We start from the raw sequence: 21,005 nt of genomic DNA, 5'->3' as shown, positions 1-21,005 counted from the left end.
TTATATCAGGGAAAGTGAGGCTGATCATTTGTCAGAGCAGGTGTCTCACAAGAAGGGTGGGTTCTGATAGTAATTGGTATATCAGACGCAAGGGGAAAGAGAGGGTTTCAGGATAATACCAGGGTGGAAAGAAAAGCAGAGTTTAATTATCATGATAACAAATATAGGGTATCCAGTTGTGAATCAGGCTTTAGGGAGAAAGGGAGTATAATAAGAATAGGGGGAAAGTTAAAATATACAATAAAGGATGGTTCCTAAACCCACCCACAGTATCCCTGAATTGGGAAGTGAGCCCCAAGTTAGCCCTGCTTGTCTTGTTTAATTTGACCATTTAGACAGGGAAAGCTAAAATCCATAAGGGATGGAAGGGGAGGAAAACAGCGGTCCTCCCTCCTCAGGAGTGTTTGCAGACTGGAGTTTGGCCTTTTGGACTCTGTGCTCAGTGATCCTGCCAGTAGTGATCACCTTGTGGTGCAGTTTCCAGCGATCCCGGAGGCAGGTGCTGAGGCGAGACATCTTCCGCAAGAGCAAGCACGACTGGCATTACACAGATCTCTTTGGCCAGCCCACCTATTGCTGTGTGTGTGCCCAGCACATTCTCCAGGGAGCTTTTTGCAACTGCTGTGGGCTGTGTGTCCACGAAGGGTGTCTCAAGAAGGCCGACCGGCATTTCCTCTGCAAGGAGATTATGATGAGGAGCAATGGTGAAGCTCACACCTCTATGGCACATCGCTGGATCCGAGGCAACGTCCCGCTGTGCAGCCATTGTGTCGTATGCAAGCAGCAGTGTGGCACCCAGCCCAAGCTTTGTGACTACAGGTACAGAGGAGGAGTGTGCTTGCATATGCAGGAAGTACAGTATTATGTCATTATTGTAATTGCTGTGGCAATATTTGGTCATCTTACTGCTAAATGAAATGCTAGAATAGTTCAAGCAAGTTGTCTAGCATGAAGGTCCGTTAGAATTTCTCTCGGGGCCTGATATCAATGAGACTGCTTATGAAGTAAGGTGCTATTCAGCATGAGTAAAGATGGGAGAATGGAGTCATAAATTAGGGGTAAAGCATAGCTCACTATGTCATCTATTTTATTATTATTTGTATTACTGTAGCACGTAAGGCCCCCAATCAAGAATTAAGGCTCCATTTTGCTAGACGTTGTACAGGCATGTAGTAAGACAGTCCCTGCCCCAGAAAGTTTACAACACTGCTCCTGCAACAATTTATAATTTGTTTAACTTTACACACTGTGAGTAGTCCCATTGAGTTAAACAGAACTACTCACAGTGCATGAAGTTAAGTAGGTGCATAAATCTTTGCAGGATTGGGGCCTGGACTTATGACAAAACACAATACAAATTAAACAAGTATAAGTGCAAAAGTGTTCATTCCTCCTAAGACTATATTGTAAGCTCCTTAGGGCAGGGACTCTCTTTGTTCTGTGTCTGTACATCACCTAGAACAACAGACTCCTGGTCCGTGAGTAGGTCTCCGAGTGCTACAATACTACAAAGAATAATAATAAGCAGAACTCCCTGTGAAAGTTAATGGCGAATTCTTAAAATGTCACCTATTAACTTTTGATTTGGTATTATAGATATTTATATTATAAGGTAATGATAAGTTATCTCAGTACCCTGAAATTAGCTTTTATTGACTTCAGTGGGACTACTTGTAGAGTAAGGTACTAGTCAACATGATGAATGTCATGGAATTGGTTCTGAAAAAGAGAACTGGATAAATTAATGGAGGTTAAGTCCATTAATGGCTATTAGCCAGGATAGGTAAGGAATGGTGTCCCTAGCCTCTGTTTGTCAGAAGGTGGAGATGGATGACAGGAGAGGGATCACTTGATCATTACCTGTTAGGTTCACTCCCTCTGGGGTACCTGGCATTGGCCACTGTCAGTAGACAGGATATTGGGCTGGATGAACCTTTAGTCTGACCCAGTATGGCCGTTCTTATGTTCTGTAAATATTATCCTCGTGGACCAAGTTCTGTTTTCGGTTACTCCACTGTAACTCCATTGACTTCACTGGACATACTCTGGATTTACATCACTGTAACTGAGACAAGAATTTGTCCTCTTATATTTACATCCCTCATTCTACAGGATAAGTTTCTCGAGTGAATTCCTGGCCCCCACCCAAGTCAAAAGGAGTTCTGACACTGATTTTATTGGAGTCAGGATTTCAACCCAGTGTCATCTTATGTATGCCTGCATATAGGTTTTGTCACGTGCATGTTGTTGTAAATTATGCATTGACTATTTGTGGTCCATTTTGTGGCTGTTTTTTTGCAAGGCTCTGTTTTGTGCCTTTGTTTTTCGCTAGGCTATCATGAACAAAATATAGGGTATTATACTGTGGGATGGACAGGTGCCTGCCGCCTCATATTTACTTATGCAGGTAATTTTCATGAGGCAAGCTAATTAGAAGAACCACTTTAGGAATCTTTTGCCAGGCTCTGAAGCTGTACAGCAGCATGGACGCATAGTCAAAGAATATATTTCTATGTATAAAACTACTATTCTTCTACTGTTAAACTCTCGTTCAGTCTTGGCAATCATTTATTTAATACTGGTTGCACTGTTGCGTGATTCATCTGCAGTTTACAACATAAATTGTATCTGTTTCCCATCTTTTCTTCCTGTCTCTCTTTCCTCCAGTGGAATTTTTGTGTTTCTCAAGTTTCATTGTTTTTTCCAAGATTTCAGGAAATATTGTATTTATTTAGGATGTCTGCATAGTGCTATAATTAACTGTGCGTAGTACTTTGTATAGAGAATGAGGACACAGCATTTTACTCCAGAGGGTTTACAATTCCGGTGACATACACATACTGTGATGTAGAGAGATTATAGCAAACGAGAGAAGGAGAGGGATACACAAAAATAAGATTGAGGTTAATTGTCTTCCATGGTATGCAGAGTGTTTTTATTTTTCTAAAAATAGTTAGTGCATTGGTATTAAGGAAATAGTAAGTTATTGTTGAAGGGAGGTTAGCAAAAAGATGAGCTGGAGCTTTCAAATAGTCTCAAAGTGAACAATAGCATTCAAAAACATCTTTTGGCAGTCAGCTGGTATGATAAAGAAAATAGAGTGTTGATCCCAAGCAAAGTATGTACAGATCTGGCATATTTGTTCATTAGTAACTGCACTGTCTGAACTCTTTCAGCGTAAAACCTGCCCTAGCAGCAGATGGATATTCCTGGAGTTCCTCCACTGTCTGTCTAGATGTATGTCTGGACATTGGAATTGTCTTGCACATTGTCAGAAGCAGTGCGAGCTTCACAGTGAAAGTTTGGAGGTTCAGTACTTACTTGTAAATTAAATCTGCTGTTACAGATCAGTTGTATTCTGATTTTCCTAGGCACCTACTCTTAGATAATCTTTTCAGCAGCTGCTGATTGCTGAAAAACCCATGACTGACTTCCCTCTATTGTTCAGTTAAATATCTTTGACACAGATGAGAGTAAGTGCATACTAGGGTAGAGGAAGTTTAATTGTGTCTATAATGTTACAAAGGAATTATTTCTTTCCTTGATTATACTTGCTACCTATTTTTACCCAGCTTTTATATGACACCTTGTAAGCGAGTAGAGCTCCAGAAGAGCAAACAACTAACTCATCTGTAAGGAGCCTCAAGTGTGTTTGATTGAGGGCAGGATTCATGGCCCACAATGAAAAGAAATGGTCACCCATCGGGAATGTCAGTGTCCATGGTATTAAGAGCTGGATTAATCGAGGGACTCCAAAAATAGCTTCCACAGGTGCTTAAATCAGGTTCTTGGATGTGGTGACCAGGATTAGCCTTCTGCACATGATGGCAATAGGTATTATAATATTTCCCCCTATATTGGCTCTCATCAGGACACCTGTAGGAATAAGTTAAATAGCTGAGCAACTATGTGCTGTGGGATTTTGTGCTACAGCTTTCCATAATGCTGTACAACTCTTAGAGCTTACGATTTAAAGGGATGCTGTCAACTTTGAAAACTGACATTATTTACAAATTTATTATCGTCTTACTAACACTCAATTGTTAAATTAAAAAGCATTTTTGAAATTCAGTTTATTTTTTACTATTTGAAATTTCCTTTTTCAGTTAATGAAAATTGATGAAGCTATTTACACTTTCACTTTCAGGTTTTCAATTCTGCAGTGTTTGTGTTGCCAGCTGTGCAAGGGAATATTTATTTGCTTATAGCAACTGTTTCTCTTGGAATTACAAAAAATGTTAATGGTTCCATTGGTTTTAAATTTCGTAAAAGCTCATTTTTACAAAATCCTAAATATCTGGCCAAACTTGAGCTGACAGTGACCTTTCAGTAGTGGATTTGAAGCACAATGTGTTTGTTTTCCTTAATTCTACAGAGAACTTATTCAGTTTTGTTTGTTTGTAATGAATTATGAATATGTAGTGTGTCTTGTAATATTTAATAGTAATCATTTTGGTATAAATATACCTGGAGTATTTTTTTTAATGAGTGCACCAAAAAATTAGGTGTTTTTTTTCCTACTTGGTTAACGATATAAATATCTGCTCTGTTTTTAGATGGAAGTAAATATTGTTCCAGGATGCTATTTTGTCAAGTTGTCCAAAGGTCTGAAACTTTTCTAGTTATATTTTGATATCTGCCTATTTGAGTCTATTCCCAGTTCCTTGGAAATAAACGTCTTGACTTTCTGCACACTCCATGCTGTTAATGCTCATGTATTCCAGCCCAAGACTGTGTGCACAGTGTAGTGTGCTGTCTACATTCACTTTTTTTAATACAGAAGTTCGGCAGTGAGAAGAAAGGCATGAAGAGTTAATTGATACCATGTCAGCAGTTTTTCTATATTTGCCTGTTCGGTTGTGCTGGCAGTAGCAACAGTAAACACTAGTTTCAAAAAGTAAGAAATGACAGTATAAGTTGTGCTTTCCACTTATTAAATCTTTGTTACTGGAAGAGGAGTAAATGCCAGAAAAGCCCAGATCTATTTTCCTATGTGATAACGATCCACGGTTTTCTCTCCTTTATGTCACTCTATGTGTGTAAGTCCAGTAAAAGGGAGAAGAGAGGGTATAGTTATTTGATCAGAAAATATGTATATGGCGGGGGGGGAAGAAACTACTTCATCTCAAGGCAGGTAGTAAATTATCTACTGACAGTTTATGCCAGTTTTGTCTATTTAGGGAATTGCATGTGATGTGGTTACTTGGACTTGACTATTATTATTATGAGCAATGTGATATTGAGAACCTTAAATATACTTGCCTCCTATTTATATTATTATGAGAGAATATTTGTTTCATAGCCTACAAAGCTCTGTGTTAGAGTTCAAGAATGCATGACTTCTTAACTTCACATAGTTTAAGAAAAGTATTTGGTTTTCTAATGTATCATACAGGGACTTTAGAAGTGGAAACGACCTACTTGGTAAGCTAGTCCATAACTCTGTCAGTGTGGAACTCTTCCCTACAATACATTTACTAGTGCTTTGTCCAGTCTAGTTTTAGTGTGCCAAGCTACTTTGAGAAGGAGCTGGCTTTTTCTTACTATTCAGTCTGAATTTTTTATTTTCTTAATTTCATCCCACTAATACTCTTTTTGTCTTGAAGATCAGATCTAATAAGCGCCAATATATTCTAATTGGGGTCACTGTGCACGTAAAATCCAAGAGTACCCGCTAATAACTCATTTGTCCCATGGTTCCTCCAAATCTGCTCTGAGTTTTTCTGAGTCTTTTTATCGGCTCTGCTGCTGTCTACCAGCTACACATTTTAAAATGAATGGTTGTTTGTGATTTAAAAAATTGTGCTATAATGTGCTGCAGTCTCATGCTGCATTGCCACAATCACCATTATAAACTTTCTCCATCATCTTCTGGTCGTTCATCCAGGGCTTTGGAGCGGAGCGCGGAGCAGCTCCAGAGCAGTGGAGCTGCAGGTTTTTGCCTGGAGCTGGAGCGGAGCCGGAGCACAGCTCCAAAGCCCTGCTTTCATCTCTCTGTTCTGTCCCCATCCCCATCCAAGACCACCCATTAAAATACAAACTTTTCTCAAGTCCTCCTTTATCATTTGAATCCTCAGCAGTATCCCACAGCTTCTTTGTGTTTCTTGTCTTTGCTTTCCTCAACTGGGAAAAATTCAGTCTTGTGCAGAGGGTCCACACAAGGCCAGGTATCCCATATAAAAGCCTGCACTAGTAGGTTTAAATTGGACCTTACTAATGCATTGTCCAGATCAGATACGTGGGGATAGAGTCATCCACTGTTCCCGTCCTTGCTTGGCTTTGTCCTTTGCTTTCTCAACTTGTTATGTTGTGTGTGTTTAGTTTAGTTCCCTGTACTGATGCTAGTGTTCCACAGATGACAAGGATCTTGGGGCAATAATCAAAAAGAATAAAAAGTAATTGCCACCTGGTACTTAATTATTTTAATTAGATGCCACATTACAACATTAAAAATATTGTATATCAATCACTCGGATTATGCATTTAGAAACACAAATTTTTCTAGATCTTTTTAACACTTCATCTATTTTATATGGCTTTTTCAGTTGTTCCAGAATATTGCCGTAGGGATTCAAAACCAAAAATGTGATTATATATCATTATTTTCTGAAGTATCTTTCCCTACTGTAGGACAAACTGTTACGAAGTTTGATTGTAGCAGGTTTCCCCCAATAATCAGTCTGATGCCTGCTAGGGTTTCCCCTAGTTTGATTAATAAAAAGATATTTTTAGACCATGTTTACTCTCTTCTGTTAATTCTCTAAGAAAAGGACAGCTAGTTTTTCTGAATTAGACCCTGCAAATTTCCGAGCGTGTAAGTGATGTTGATAAAGTAATTTAAGGCAAGATTCTACACTATTATTTTATGATCCCATTGCATAACTTGTGCTGTATTAATATACCTAATTTTATAAAGTGTTTTTGCGTAGCCCTATATAAGTAAACTCAACCTTTCAATCCAAACAATTGGTTAGAAATCAAGTTAAACCACCATTTGAACTCTTTTTGTTTCTGTTTTCAGGTGCGTTTGGTGTCAGCACACTGTACATGATGAATGCATGCAGAATTCTTTAAAGAGCGAGAAGTGTCGTTTTGGAGAATTCAGAAACTTAATTATTCCACCATATTACTTATCCACCATTAATCAGATGCGTAAGGATAAAAGAATTGATTATGGAAAGGTAACTTTATTGGGTTTTTTTATAATACATAATTCTAAATATTAAATAAGTGCAATGATGTGGTGGTGGTTATACACTGAATCAGTGTTTGAATACATAAATGCTAAGTGTGTTGACTTGAATGTATTAGTCATTTTATTAACATCCTGGTTGAGATTGAACAGATTTTTGCACGTAATTATTCTGAGGTGACACTGAGGCTATAGTGCCTTGCTTTCTTAAACATCTTAACCACAACTGTTTAAATCCCATAATCATCTTTAGTCAAAAATTCCAAAAGTAATTTATCCTCAATTCCCTGTTATATGTTTGAGAATATTCATTAAATCTTTAGCAAAATCTGTCAACAGAGCCGTTTAAAAGAAAACAGTTTCCATGCTCCAAGCCACTACTGTAGATATTGGAGAGAAATCCTATAAAATCTTTTTAAAGGGATACCTGATAAATAAGCAGGGGATTGGACTAGATGACATCCTGAGGTCTCTTTCAACCTTAATATTCTATAATTCTATGAATAAGCCTGTTAAAGAATAAACTTCCATTTTACCCCAAAATTAAATATTGTGAAAACTAACTGACCCTTCAAAGAGGTACAGCTGTCAAATAAAAATATTTTCTGTGTACCAAAATAGAGCGTATTGCATAATGCAGAGTGTCAACACTCACAGTACTACCACCAGTTTTGTGATTGGGGGACTGTACCCTGGAAATTAACGACTCAAATGATTTAGGGATCATAGTGAGCAGGCAACTCAACTCAGCATGAACTCCCCAGAGCGATGCTGTGGCAAAAGGGCTAATGGGATACTTGTATGTATAAACAGGGGAGTAGTGAATAAAAGAGGGATGAGGTGAATTTATTTCTGTATATGCCATTGGTGAGGCTGATATTAGAACACTATGTACAGTTCTGGTGTTTACGGTTTAAAAAGGATGTTGGGAAAACTGGAGAAAGTACAGAATAGAGCTGAAAAAAGGTGATTCCAGGGCTGAAGGAAAATGCCTGACAGTGAGAGATTTAAAAAGCTTAAACAGAGTAACAAAAAGAAGACAAAGAAGTAACTTGACTAGCATATAAGTACATCACAAGGAGAAAATACCTGTACTAAAGGGCTATTTAATCTTGTGGAGAAAGGCAAAACAGGAACTGGTGACTGGAAGCTGTGCCAGACAAATTCAAAGTAAAAATAAGGCACACGTTGTTAACAGTGAGAGCAATTTAACCACTGGAGCAAACTGCCAAGGAAAGTGGTGGATTCTCTAATCTCTTGATGTCTTCAAATCAAAACTGGATGCCTTTCTGGAAGATAGGAGTCAGTCAAACAGAAGTTATTGGGCTGGTTACAGGACTAACTGGGTGAAATTTAGTGGCCTATGATATACAGGAGATTAAACTAGATGTTCTAATGGTCCCTTCTGGCCTTAAAATCTATGAATGATTTCAGACCAATTTTAGGGGGCTCTTGTGATAAAACACAAGCAGCTCAGAAATGTTACCTGAGGTGCCTGCATTTCCCCCTTCAGCCATTACAGGCTACTGTGCTGTTTATGCCACAGGCAGCCAACCCTGTGTGCTCTGAGCAGGGCAGATTCCAGGACAACAGAACCAGCCCTGCTCTGAGTTCAGTAGTCTTAGCCCTGCTATCCCCACCCCAGTGCAGGAAAGTTATTGGATGCAGGAGCACAGAACAAACTTCCTCCCTGCAGGCTGAAGATATGGGACAACCGCTGGATCCTGCTAGAGGAGAAGTTGGAAAGTGGGGGCCTATAGTTTGGCAGGGGGTGAGGGGAAGAGCAGGCTATTGGAGCATGCTGCGGAATTGGGATGGCTGCAGGAACGTGCCAGTAGGGAGCCTGGAGGACTGGCAGCAAAGGTGAGGGGAAAGGGAGTTGGTGCCAGCATTATTGTGTATGATTCAAGGTTGAATTTTCAACCTGTAATTCTCACACGCAAATTAGGGTATTCACAGGGGAGGTCAAAAATCTGAAGACAGACAAAAAGCAAGATTTTCTTCTTCTCTTTTTTATTTTTGGTTCTGTCTGCTGGTATTTGAACCCTTGAGGTTAGCAGTACTGAAAACATGAAGTCAATTTAGAGTGGAACTTGCATGTTTGTGTAAATTTGATAAAAGCTATTTGTAGAAATGTTCAACTTCGCTGATAATTTTCTGTATATCCCTTTATTATGGAAATCATTTGTGTTTGAACAAAAGCATTATCTGTCCTAAGCCATGTTTTGATTCTTCCATAAGAGTATAGTCCTGTGTTTAAGACCTCAGTGCTGCTGTGGAGATAATTCTGATGTGATTTCTTTGCAAGATCCAGGTGTAGAAGAGTGAGGAACTGTTTGAAAGCTCTTGTTACAAATGATGATTAGCAAAAGTGGCAACAAGAAACTATGAAAAAACACAAAAATAAAATGACTGTTAGTAGCTGTATTTTGGCACTTCCAACTAAATCTTCATTGGCTGGGAATGCTACTGGTTGAAATAAGTTGTAAAACTTAATTACTTATTTGCAAAGGTTGCTTGTTTCTGTACTTACTATAAAGAGGGAATTAGCTACTTTTTATTTAAAATTATGGAGTAATTCATTTTCTCTGTCTTTGTGTAAATGGGGAATGACGTTGGAATTCAAAGCCCCTCATTTCTTTCAGGTTTGTCACATTTGTGTACATATGGAATTTTTTTCTTTCTGCAGTTGGCATCCTCCTATTGTAAACACTGGACCCCAATAATAATCCTGGCTAATACTCGTAGTGGAAACAACATGGGCGAAACATTGTTGGGAGAGTTTAAGATTCTCTTAAACCCAGTTCAGGTAATTGTGGAGGAAAGCCAGAACTATGTAATAAACTAAAGACTCAATTAAGATCACCAGCATTTTGCTTATATATGGATTACAGGATCTTTTTAAGCAGTTTGATACAAATCTCCAGCTAAGGAAACAGACTGGTGCAGTTCTCATTTGAAGAAAAATGGCCATCAGGATTTTAGCACAGGTCTGCAAAGGCAACTTAAGGAGGTTTTTTTTGTTTTTGTTTTTTTCTTTACAATGAGTTTAATAAGGAGCTAGGTGTCACCAAGATTTATAGAAGTTGAACTTGCAATAATCCCCTCGCTGCTTTTATTTGCCATAAGTCTCCTATTCATTCAGGAAGGTATGACGTTTTTAAGATTGGGAACAATTGAAAAAACACTTCAAATCATAAGTAAAATCATAACTCTTTCTTTTCACTACATGATGCGTTGTGCAATGTCATCACCTTGATCACTCTGTCTGGTGCAACGGTCCTGAGAAAACTATGCGGGTTTGATCTGATTCTTTTGAAGCTTTTTAAATCTTAACTTTACTTGTGAAAATGGCAATACATCTGGCTATTTTCCTGTGTTGCCCTCTGTGTTGCCATTGTCCCTTAAACTCAGCTGAGAAGGCACAGGATGCTCTGACATAAGGTAGCTGTTCCTAGACTTTCTGATTACCTCTTAATTCTCTTCCTCCAAAGTTCAAAGCAAGAGCCTTCAATGATTTCTGCTAGTCTGAATTTAAGGTCTTTGTTTTAAAAAAACAAAAACCAAAAATCAATGCCAAGAGTAGTCTCAATGAATAAACTCTTTTTTACAAATTGAATTTTAAGTCTTTTTTTTTTTTAAAACCGTTTTTATTTCATTACTTTTGGTTCTTGTAAAAGTGAAGGATTGACATTACTGGATTTAAAAAAAAAATCCAATTTGTTTTGTTAATATGAATATTCACTGAAATAACTACTCACATGAATCTGAGTAGGATTTGGTCTTTGGTATGACCATTTGCCAGTGTAGTTGTCTGGAACTTATGATGACCAGTTTGCATCCTGAAATATAAAAGTGAAGATGTTTTGATCTGTGAAGTAAACCCTACACTGTGTGTCTTAACTTACAGACATTTTCATTTTTATTTTCATTTGTTCATAGGTTTTTGATCTGAGCAAAATTTCACCTGCCAAAGCACTCCAGCTTTGTACCTTGCTGCCTTATAATTCTGCTAGGGTACTTGTCTGTGGTGGGGATGGCACAGTGGGCTGGGTCCTGGATGCAATTGATGAAATGAAGATAAAGGTATGGTGTTTGAATACCTTTGCATGTATTGTGGTGAAATACACTTTGGCCAGTTACAAAAATTAAGCCCTAATCTCTTATCCGGATATGGGTCATTCCTATCTTTCAGAGTAAACCTATTAAGAAAAGTATTTGCTAAGTAGCTTATATACAATAAAGAGATACAGACTTTGAACGTTTAATTTAGAAGCCATTCTGCTCACGGAGTGTAGCCTATTTTATGCGTTCCTTTGCAATCTAAAGAGAAATTTAATTTGCTGTTAATGGACTTATTAATATAGTAAGGTTCTTCTGCTCTGGCTGCTTATTTCTCACCAAAAGTATTCAACTTCTAAAGCCACCAAAAATAATGACACAATTGCAGTTTGTGACTTTAGAAAGAGATTAAGGGACAGAAGTAGATAAATTATTAAAGATTTGGTTTTCATTATACTATTACTTACTGACAAGAAGTGAACAAACTTTGTGTGTTTAGTATTGTTTCTAAATAGAACACGTTTTCAGTTTAAGAGGTGTCAGCAAGAACTCCTGGGATGTCTAATTCGATTGTCACCCTTTCTGCCTAGTATCCACACACCTACCTCCTTTTCTCTACAGAAAAAAAGAAAACAAGTGGTAAAGTTCTCAAAATTGGATAAGAAAAATGTAATTTCCATTTCCCAATTTTCTGGAGTCAAAGTGAATGTTATATTTAACTAATAATACTTTGTAAAGTACTGTACTGAAAGCTGCAACTGGGTCATGATGCATATCATAAACCTATGAATGCTTTTGAGAGAGACATATTTGCTGGAACAATGAAATATGTGGAAGAAAATGTCTTAATAGCCCTGCAGAACTAACGTACTTAAGATGGTGTGAGCTGGATTCTAGGCCCTCTCATGCCTCCTTAGCAGAGTTCTTGACAAAATTTTATGCTCCTGAAAACGCATTACAGGCATTGGCAGTACATAGGTATTCCTCTGAGGGCCGGGCTGTAAAACCTTTATCACTGGTGGTAAGTGAAGGGAGAAAAGAGCCCAGCTTGACTCTCAGTTCCCTGGTTGCAGGGCTGATAATAAGAAGAAACATCCTTTTTCTTATAAACATATATATCCTGATTAAACAACAGTAACCACGATGCCACTTTTCAAATTACTTCTCACAGCTGAAAACTTAAATCTCACAACAGCTCTATGAGCTAGGTAGATACACCAGCTTTACAGAGGGGAAGCTAAGGCAGTAAGGGAAAGGCAAGACATTTTCCAAAGGGGCTGCTCGTTTGGGGATATGTTATTTTTGTGCATTTGGTATTTGCCTAGTTTAAAAATTCCACCTTTCATATTTACTTGATCCCAAATGCTTAGATTTGACATTTGCCATGCTTACAGTACATGCTGTGCCACTCTGTAATAACCATTGAAGCAGCTTTTCTGTTAATGGTGTTCAGCTATCTTCGGAATTTCTGGGGATAATAGGGAGGGAGAAGACTCTAGAAAAGGAGATTCTAAAATATACCATTTCTATGTCACAGGGACAAGAACGGTATATTCCACAAGTTGCAATCTTACCTCTTGGAACAGGTAATGACCTGTCTAATACGTTGGCTTGGGGTGCAGGTTATGCTGGAGAAGTCCCAGTGGAGCAAATTTTACGAAATGTAATGGAGGCAGATGGAATTAAACTAGACAGGTAAGTAACACGGTACAAAGGTGAATCCCACAGCACCTTTACTATTTTGTCTATAAACTCCAGAAAGCATTACCGATCAACAGTAACACCCAGTGACCGCAGAGTTTTGATAGGGAAACACAAACACGGTGTGCACAGGTGTAACTGCTCCAGTGGGAAACTAGGGGGTACTGGATGTCAGAGATGGAGGCGCCTCTGCTATGCAGCTTCTCCAATGCTGAACCTTTAAATATTTAATCAAACCTCTGAATCTTCTGAGGAACATCCATCTTCTGATTATAATTTCTTACATCGCAGTTGTTGGTTACTTATTGCAGTTTGAGTTCAGTGAGAGTAGTTCATCTTCTGTCACTTGGCTAAATAATAGCCTTTTGTTTTTTCAGATGGAAGGTTCAGGTAACAAATAAAGGATACTACAATTTAAGAAAACTAAAGGTATGGTTTCAAAATTACTAAAATTTGGATCTTACCAGATGCTTGTATTAACTGATTATTTTATTTCCTACTTGCATATGCTTTTTAAATAAAATAAAATAAACTGCCAGGCCTGAAGGTTGTATAGTAATAATACCTCGCAGATAGAGCACTTCTCATCAGAAGATCTCAAAAAGCTTTACAAAGGAGATCAGCACCATTATTCCTATTTTACAGATGTGGAAACTGAAGCACAGGGAGGTGAAATAATTCCCCCACAGTCACTCAACATGCCAGTGACAGAGCCAGGAACAGAACCCAGATTCCCTGTGTCCCAGTCCAGTGCTCTGTTCACTAGGCTTTTCTCTTCAATTCACAGTACCGTAGGAAAGTAGATGGAAGCTTTAACAATAATGGTATTGTAGCATTGAAAACAATGAACTGCGTTGTTAATTGGCTAACACAGAAGTGAAGCTGTTACGCAAGTTTACAGCAGTGCTAAGAACGCTATTCTTACTACATGACAATCTTATAATTCACAATAAACAAGAATAAGAAAATAGGAAATGTGAGGAGGATTGCAAATCATGTGTTGCCACTCTGGAAAGTTTCAGAAAAAAAGATATAACCATTTGGTATATGGAAAAGATAAGTAACCTGCCCGTAAAGTGAATACTTATTTGAAAGAGTGATCTAATCTCACATGAGTTTTACACTTTTGTGACTGACATCAGTAGAGTTACCCCTGATTCTCATCAGTGTGAGAGAAGAATCAGGCCCTAGTTTCAGGGGAGCGGAGGGGCTTGGAATAGTGTTTGAGGGAGTTGATATCTGACTTGTTACAGGGTTAGTTGAAGTTTCTGTCATGCAATTCCAAAGTTTAATTAACTGTATATATCTATATTTGCATATTGTAGTTAAGTAGCACCGTCTGCTGGAAAATGTTGGGATCCACAGAAAGAAATGCAGGATTTACAGTTTGTTTTCTAGATCACTACATGTTTTGCTTGCAGACCTGGCATTAAGAACCTTTATCTTATTTTTAGGGCTGTCAAACAATTAAAAAAATGAATTGCGTGATTAAAAAAATTTATTCATGTGATTAATCACACTGTTGGTAATAGAATACCATTTATAGAATACCATTTATTTAAATAATTTTGAATGTTGTTCTACATTCTCACATACATTGATTTCAATTATAACACAGAATACAAAGTGTACAGTGCTCACTTTATATTTATTTTTTATTACAAATATTTGCACTGTAAAAAACAAAAGAAAGTGTTTTTCAATTTACCTAATACAAGTACTGTAGTACAATCTCTTTATCATGAAAGCTGAACTTAAAAATGTAGAATTATGTACAAAAAAATAACTGCATTCAAAAATAAAACAATGTAAAACTTTAGAGCCTACAAGTGCACTCAGTCCTATTTCTTGTTCAGCCATTCGCTCAGACAAACACATTTGTTTACATTTGCAGGAGATAATGCTGCCCACTTCTTGTTCAGAATGTCACCTGAGAGTGAGAACAGGTGTTCTCATGCCACTGTTGCAGCCGGCGTTGCAAGATATTTACATGTCAGATGTGCTAAAGATTCATATGTCCCTTCATGTTTCAATCACCATGCCAGAGGACATGCATCCATGCTGATGACGGGTTCTGCTAGATAACAATCCAAAGCAGTGCAGACCAACGCATGTTCTTTTTCATCATCTGAGTCAGATGCCACCAGCAGAAGGTTGATTTTCGTTATTGGCGGTTCGGGTTCTGTAGTTTCCGCATTGGAGTGTTTCTCTTTTAAGACTTCTGAAAGCATGCTACACACCTCCTACCTCTCAGATTTTGGAAGGCACTTGAGATTCTTAAACCTTGGATCGAGTGCTGTAGCCATCTTTAGAAATCTCATATTGGTACCTTCTTTGCGTTTTGTCAGATCTGCAGCAAAAGTGCTCTTAAAAAGAACATCATGTGCTGAGTAATCATCCGAGACTGCTATAACATGAAAGATATGGCAGAATGCGGTTAAAACACAGAGCCGGGGACATACAATTCTCCACCAAAGAGTTTAGTCACAAATTTAATTATTGCATTACTTTTTTAATGAGCATCATCAGCATGGAACCATGTCCTCTGGAATGGTGACCGAAGCATGAAGGAGCATATGAATGTTTAGCATATCTGGCACGTAAATACCTTGCAATGCTGGCTACAAAAGTCCCATGCGAATGCCTGTTATCATTTTCTGGTCACATAAATAAGACGTGGGCAGCATTATGTCCCATAAATGTAAACAAACTTGTTTGTCTTCGCGATTGGCTGCACGAGAAGTAGGACTGAGTGGACTTGTAGGCTCTCAAGTTTTGCATTGTTTTGTTTTTGAGTGCAGTTATGTAACAACAAAAATCTACATTTGTATGTTGCACTTACACAATAAAGAGATTCAACTACAGTCCTTGTCTGAGGTGAATTGAAAAATACTGTATCTTTTGTTTATCATTTTTACAGTGCAAATGTTTGTAATCAAAAATAACAATATAGAGTGAGCAGTGTACACTTTGTGTTGTGTTGTCATTGAAATCAATATATTTGAAAATGGAGAAAAACATCCAAAAATATTTAATAAATTTCAATTGGTATTCTATTGTTTAACAGTGCGATTAAAACTGTGATTAATCGCGATTAATATTTTTGAGTTAATCACGTAAGTTAACTGCGATTCCTCGACAGCACTACTTATTTTTAAAAATGCTACAGTGAGCAGTGAAAGTGCCAAAAGAAGCATTTTAGAACAAAGGATACTATGAACGTGGTCATAGGGCTTTCCTTATCTCTGAGGAAGTCCAAGGGTAGCTGAGAAGTGTGTGCAAAACTCCATGAATCCAACAATAATTTGTAAGTGGTGGCAGTGTATTGGTAAGTGCAGAGAGTCGGTGACTATTTTAATTTCATAGGACCAAATTCTGCTCTGTAACGTGGGTGCTTCTCCCACCCCGGGGTAATTCTCATCAAAGCACCTATATAACTGAGAGCCTTTAATCATTTTATGTTAGCTAAGAACCAGTTATCTGCTGCTTCAGATTACACACTCATAACTTCGAATTTGCATATTGCTAGGATTTTGTTTTCATGTCTCCATAATTTTAACTAGAGCTGTTGTCCCACAGGTGTTCACAATGAACAACTATTTTTCCATAGGACCTGATGCTCTCATGGCTCTCAACTTCCATGCGCATCGTGAGAAGACTCCCTCTCTGTTTTCCAGCAGAATTATTAATAAGGTGTGATTGATAAAATAGCATTTTCCACTTCTTGCCAAAGATACTGAGAATTGCCACCCTTTAATCAAATGACTGCAAATAGCCTCCATTAATTCATGGAAGTATTTAAGTATCAGCTGTTTTGTGTAACAGTCTGAGACAAACTTGGATTTTTTTTACATTGAGTAGCAATCAAGCAAAACATTTTTCTGCCTCTTAATCTAAGATCATGTTTTACTAGTGTCTAGTTTATTCTAATGCAGGGATAGGCAACCTATGGCCCACATGCCGAAGGCGGCACGCGAGCTGATTTTCAGTGGCACTCTCACTGCCTGGGTCCTGGCCACCGGTCCAGGGGGCTCTGCATTTTAACTTCATTTTAAATGAAGCTTCTTAAACATTTTTAAAACCCTATTTACTTTACATACAACAATAGTTTAGTTTATATATTATAGACTTATAGAAAGAGACCTTCTAAAAACATTAACATGTATTACTGGCACGCGAAACCTTAAATTAGAGTGAGTAAACGAAGACTTGGCACACCGCTTCTGAAAGGTTGCCGACCCCTGTTCTAATGTGTATTTCCATGTTGTTGTTCCTCAATATCATGGTTATGCATTCTAGTACTATGGCCAAATTCTCTTTGACTTCTGTGGAAACAGCTCAGGCCACTGATTTATTGCAGTTGTGCAATACAACTGTGGAACTACACGTCCAACCTCGGAAACTGCCATTAGGATCCTATTTTCCCTTACGTGAAATTTTTCCTACATAGGGAAAGAGAAACTCTTCTTGTCTAGCTCCTGGAGTTTCATCTTCATTGTTCCATTGGGTGTTCAGGGTTTATCTCCCTGGGTCAGGAAGTTCATTCTCTTTCAGCAGTACATGTCTTGAGATGCACAGGGATCTTGGTCAACTATGCGGGACTGTTGTCTCCACGCAGCTGTTCTGCTGGCCCACCATCATGCTGCTATTGGCTTATTTACCACTCCATATTCCTCGGTTGTACAGTAGTGGCGAGAATATGGACTCTAGTACCAGCAATGGAACATGCTTCTTAGCGCTACCTCTTCCCGCCCCAGTTTTAGAAGAGGTCCAGTCCTAGAGCTCTTGTAGAGGAGCTTCCATGGGGAGCTTATGATGGGTCTGGTGCATTTCTAGCCAGGTTCCAGCTGTTTGGGTTGCTCTCCCCTTCTAGAAGCAGAGGGAAAGACTCTTGTTCTTAATTACCTGCAAAGCAGTCTTAAGTATATTTATCTCTGTAGAGCTTCTCAGTCATTTGGAAACATAATGGACTGGAGCAATGGCACTGCCCAACTCTGTTTAAAAGTGCAGTACTGATTTAATTTTGAAAGAAAAAACTTCCTTGCACTAGATAGTAATTACTGGGTCATCCTCTTCCTGAAAACTTAAAAGCAAAGAGGATACACAAATATCTCCTGTTACATAAAAATTTCAGATTGAGCTCTTATAACCATAATTAAATTATCTTCGTCTTTCTCTCTGTTTCTGATACTGGTTTCTCTTTAACTTTTTGTAGGCTGTTTATTTTTTCTATGGAACCAAAGATTGTTTAGTACAGGAATGTAAAGATCTTAACAAAAAGGTTGAGGTAAGATATCTGTGTTCTCTCGCTAACTCACTTTATTCCCTGGGGGAACATACATCTCCCTCCCTCAAGAAAGCAGGATCTTAAATGGAAATGATCTAGTAATTTTTATAAATAAAAAAGTCTTAAGCAACGCCTAAGTCTAAGTTTCCACTAGGTACAATCATAGAGACCTCTTAATGCATACCTGGATATTGCTTACCTTTTGATATAAAAGCAAAATTAACTTGTGGCGACTGACTATTCAGGACTTACTGTACAGTATCTAGTGCCTGATGCTAAACCCATTGAAGATTCCCATTTACATTTATGGACTTTGGATCGAGCCCCTGCTGTAGCTAAAATCCCAATGTATAGGTAAAACTTGCTCCAGCACAGAGGGACTACACAAGTCTGAGTCACAAACCCTTGCAATTGTAATGTGCTAGTTAATAATAGAAATGGGGGTGGTAGGATACGGTACCATATTATGAAGTCAAAAATGTTTTCTAATATGTTTATATTTATTTTATAAATAACACACATGCTGATCATATGGGACCAGGTCCCATTGACTTCAGTGGGATGCCCACCCTAATGTATGAAGAGAAGTGGCACATGCCCAAGTACAGAATTTGGCCCACAGTAACTTACTAACAATCTGTTGTGTATCTGTAAAGCTAGAGTTGGATGGTGAGAGAATCAATCTGCCGAATTTGGAAGGTATCATCGTCCTGAATATTGGATACTGGGGAGGTGGCTGCAGATTATGGGAAGGAATGGGTGATGAGCCTTATCCACTGGCAAGGTATGTAGTGCCTTAATGGTTATAATATATACTTTTTTATTACAGCGTAAGGGCCAATGGGCTTACGTAAGCAGTCCCGTTAATCAGGGGGATTGCTCACATGAGTAGGTGCTGCAGAAGTGGGCCATAAGATTTTAAAGAGTGTATTGAATTTGTTATGCAGCAGAAGGCAAACAGATAGTTTTAAGCTTATGTACTGTAACAGTCACTTTCATTATAGTTTTATCTATTAATACAAAGACTATGTAAAGTTTTTTTATACAGTTATTTCAGTGGTGTTCCCAACTATTTTTTTTTATAGTAAATTTCTCCTTTTCTAAAATTTAGATATGATGATGGACTGCTGGAAGTTGCTGGAGTTTATGGCTCTTTCCACTGTGCACAGATTCAGGTGAAATTAGCAAATCCTGTTCGACTAGGACAGGCACACACTGTGAGGGTACGTATGATTACCTTTACCCAGGTTTTTCAGTGAATGTGTCATCTTAGGCACTCAACTGCTGATCACATCTTTGTCTTTAAAAGTGGCAGTTTGTCGGGGAGTCTGGTGTTCATCTTTGTTGGAAAAGTTTAATTGCCCCTTAAATTGCACCCACATAACTCCATTATGGACACCTTATACATGTGCGTAACTAACAATATACTAAGATTCTCTACTGGGAGGCTAAAATCTTGCTGTATCAGTACATAGGCAATAGTTGTAAATGAAGTATCTTTGGCTGGAGCGAACTGTTATGATTCTATATACGCTCTTTTATTTAATACCAGCTGATTCTGAAGAATTCAAAGATGCCAATGCAGGTGGATGGAGAGCCATGGGCACAGGGACCCTGCACTGTTACCATAACTCATAAGACACATGCACTGATGTTATATCACTCGGGTGAACAAACAGATGATGATGCTTCCAGCATGTCTGAGCAGGAACACACAAGGGAACAGACGGATGAAGACATATAAGTTCTGAAGAATTTTACATAATATATTAATCAAGTCTCGTTAAAAAACTTAGAACATTTAATATATATTTAACTATCTCAATAACTATACCTTTATGCAGTAAGGTGTAGACTTGTGAGTGGCATAGGGGTAAAAAAAAAAAAAAAGCCATGCTTTCAAGTATTAATGGAAAATCCTCCAGACTAACCCTTAGCAAAACACTTAGGTGTATACTATCAAAATGAAAATCTCACCATAACTTAAGCTGATTTTTCTTAAGGCTAAATGTCGTTTTAGTATGTCTTGAGAATACTATTTTCTCTTTTAAATAAGCAGTATGTCTTACTCAGTTCAACAATATATTGTGAGGTGCACATAAAAGAAATAGCGAAATGTGACTTCGGGTAGCATGACCATCTTTTAAGACCTATGTAAGAAGACTGTTTCTTTTGGTGACAATTGGCAACACTTTAAAAACTGTTACAGATAACTGATCGTGTCTGATGATGATCTGAAAATAGCAACATGGCAAGTCAGTCTGTGCCACCCCATTGATCATAAATACATATATGATCTGGTTCAGTAAAAATGTATTATTTGCTAAAACAGATGGAGAACATATGTAAATTTTGCTTCCTGACTAGGTCATGCAAGGTGAATAATAGTTTGCGGGATTTAGAACTTTATCTCCCATTTAAATTTATGACCACAAAATAACATTATTACAAACAATGATACACAAATTCAGAATAGATGTAACAGTAGATATAAACATCCTGTTTAGGTAACCATCAACATTTCTCCAGGTAAATATTGATCTAGGTGAAGCTTCTCAGGTTTAAAACTTCGTGGTCGCCTCAGCAGAAATCAATATTTGCTCCTTAGTTATTTTATGAGTGAGTAATTTAACCTACAAAGCCAAGAGCTTGAAGCTAAGGAGTAAACCTGTCACGAATCAGTCCAGTTGAGCGCATGTACTGCAGGTGATCTCCAAACAGTAACTGAACTTATAGTAGATGTGTGCTGCATACGTTAAGCCC

At 38.0% G+C, this 21,005-nt stretch overlaps 1 protein-coding gene across 1 annotated transcript; it reads left to right on the top strand.

The window, feature by feature from the left end:
• Positions 1 to 312: 312 nt before the first annotated feature.
• Positions 313 to 20,032, top strand: DGKE (diacylglycerol kinase epsilon). Its single transcript, XM_077833503.1, has 11 exons — positions 313 to 819; positions 7,022 to 7,181; positions 9,882 to 10,001; positions 11,135 to 11,278; positions 12,792 to 12,949; positions 13,333 to 13,384; positions 16,535 to 16,648; positions 18,171 to 18,242; positions 18,899 to 19,026; positions 19,354 to 19,465; positions 19,795 to 20,032. The coding sequence occupies exons 1-11, from the start codon at positions 362 to 364 to the stop codon at positions 19,984 to 19,986; spliced, it is 1,710 nt and encodes a 569-aa protein (XP_077689629.1). The 5' UTR covers positions 313 to 361; the 3' UTR covers positions 19,987 to 20,032.
• The last annotated feature ends 973 nt before the right edge of the window (positions 20,033 to 21,005 follow it).

Source organism: Eretmochelys imbricata, chromosome 14, assembly GCF_965152235.1.
Source record: "Eretmochelys imbricata isolate rEreImb1 chromosome 14, rEreImb1.hap1, whole genome shotgun sequence".
Lineage (NCBI taxonomy): Eukaryota > Metazoa > Chordata > Testudines > Cheloniidae > Eretmochelys > Eretmochelys imbricata.
The sequence above is the reverse complement of the archived record's forward strand: the minus strand, read 5'-3'. Positions and strand labels throughout refer to the sequence as shown.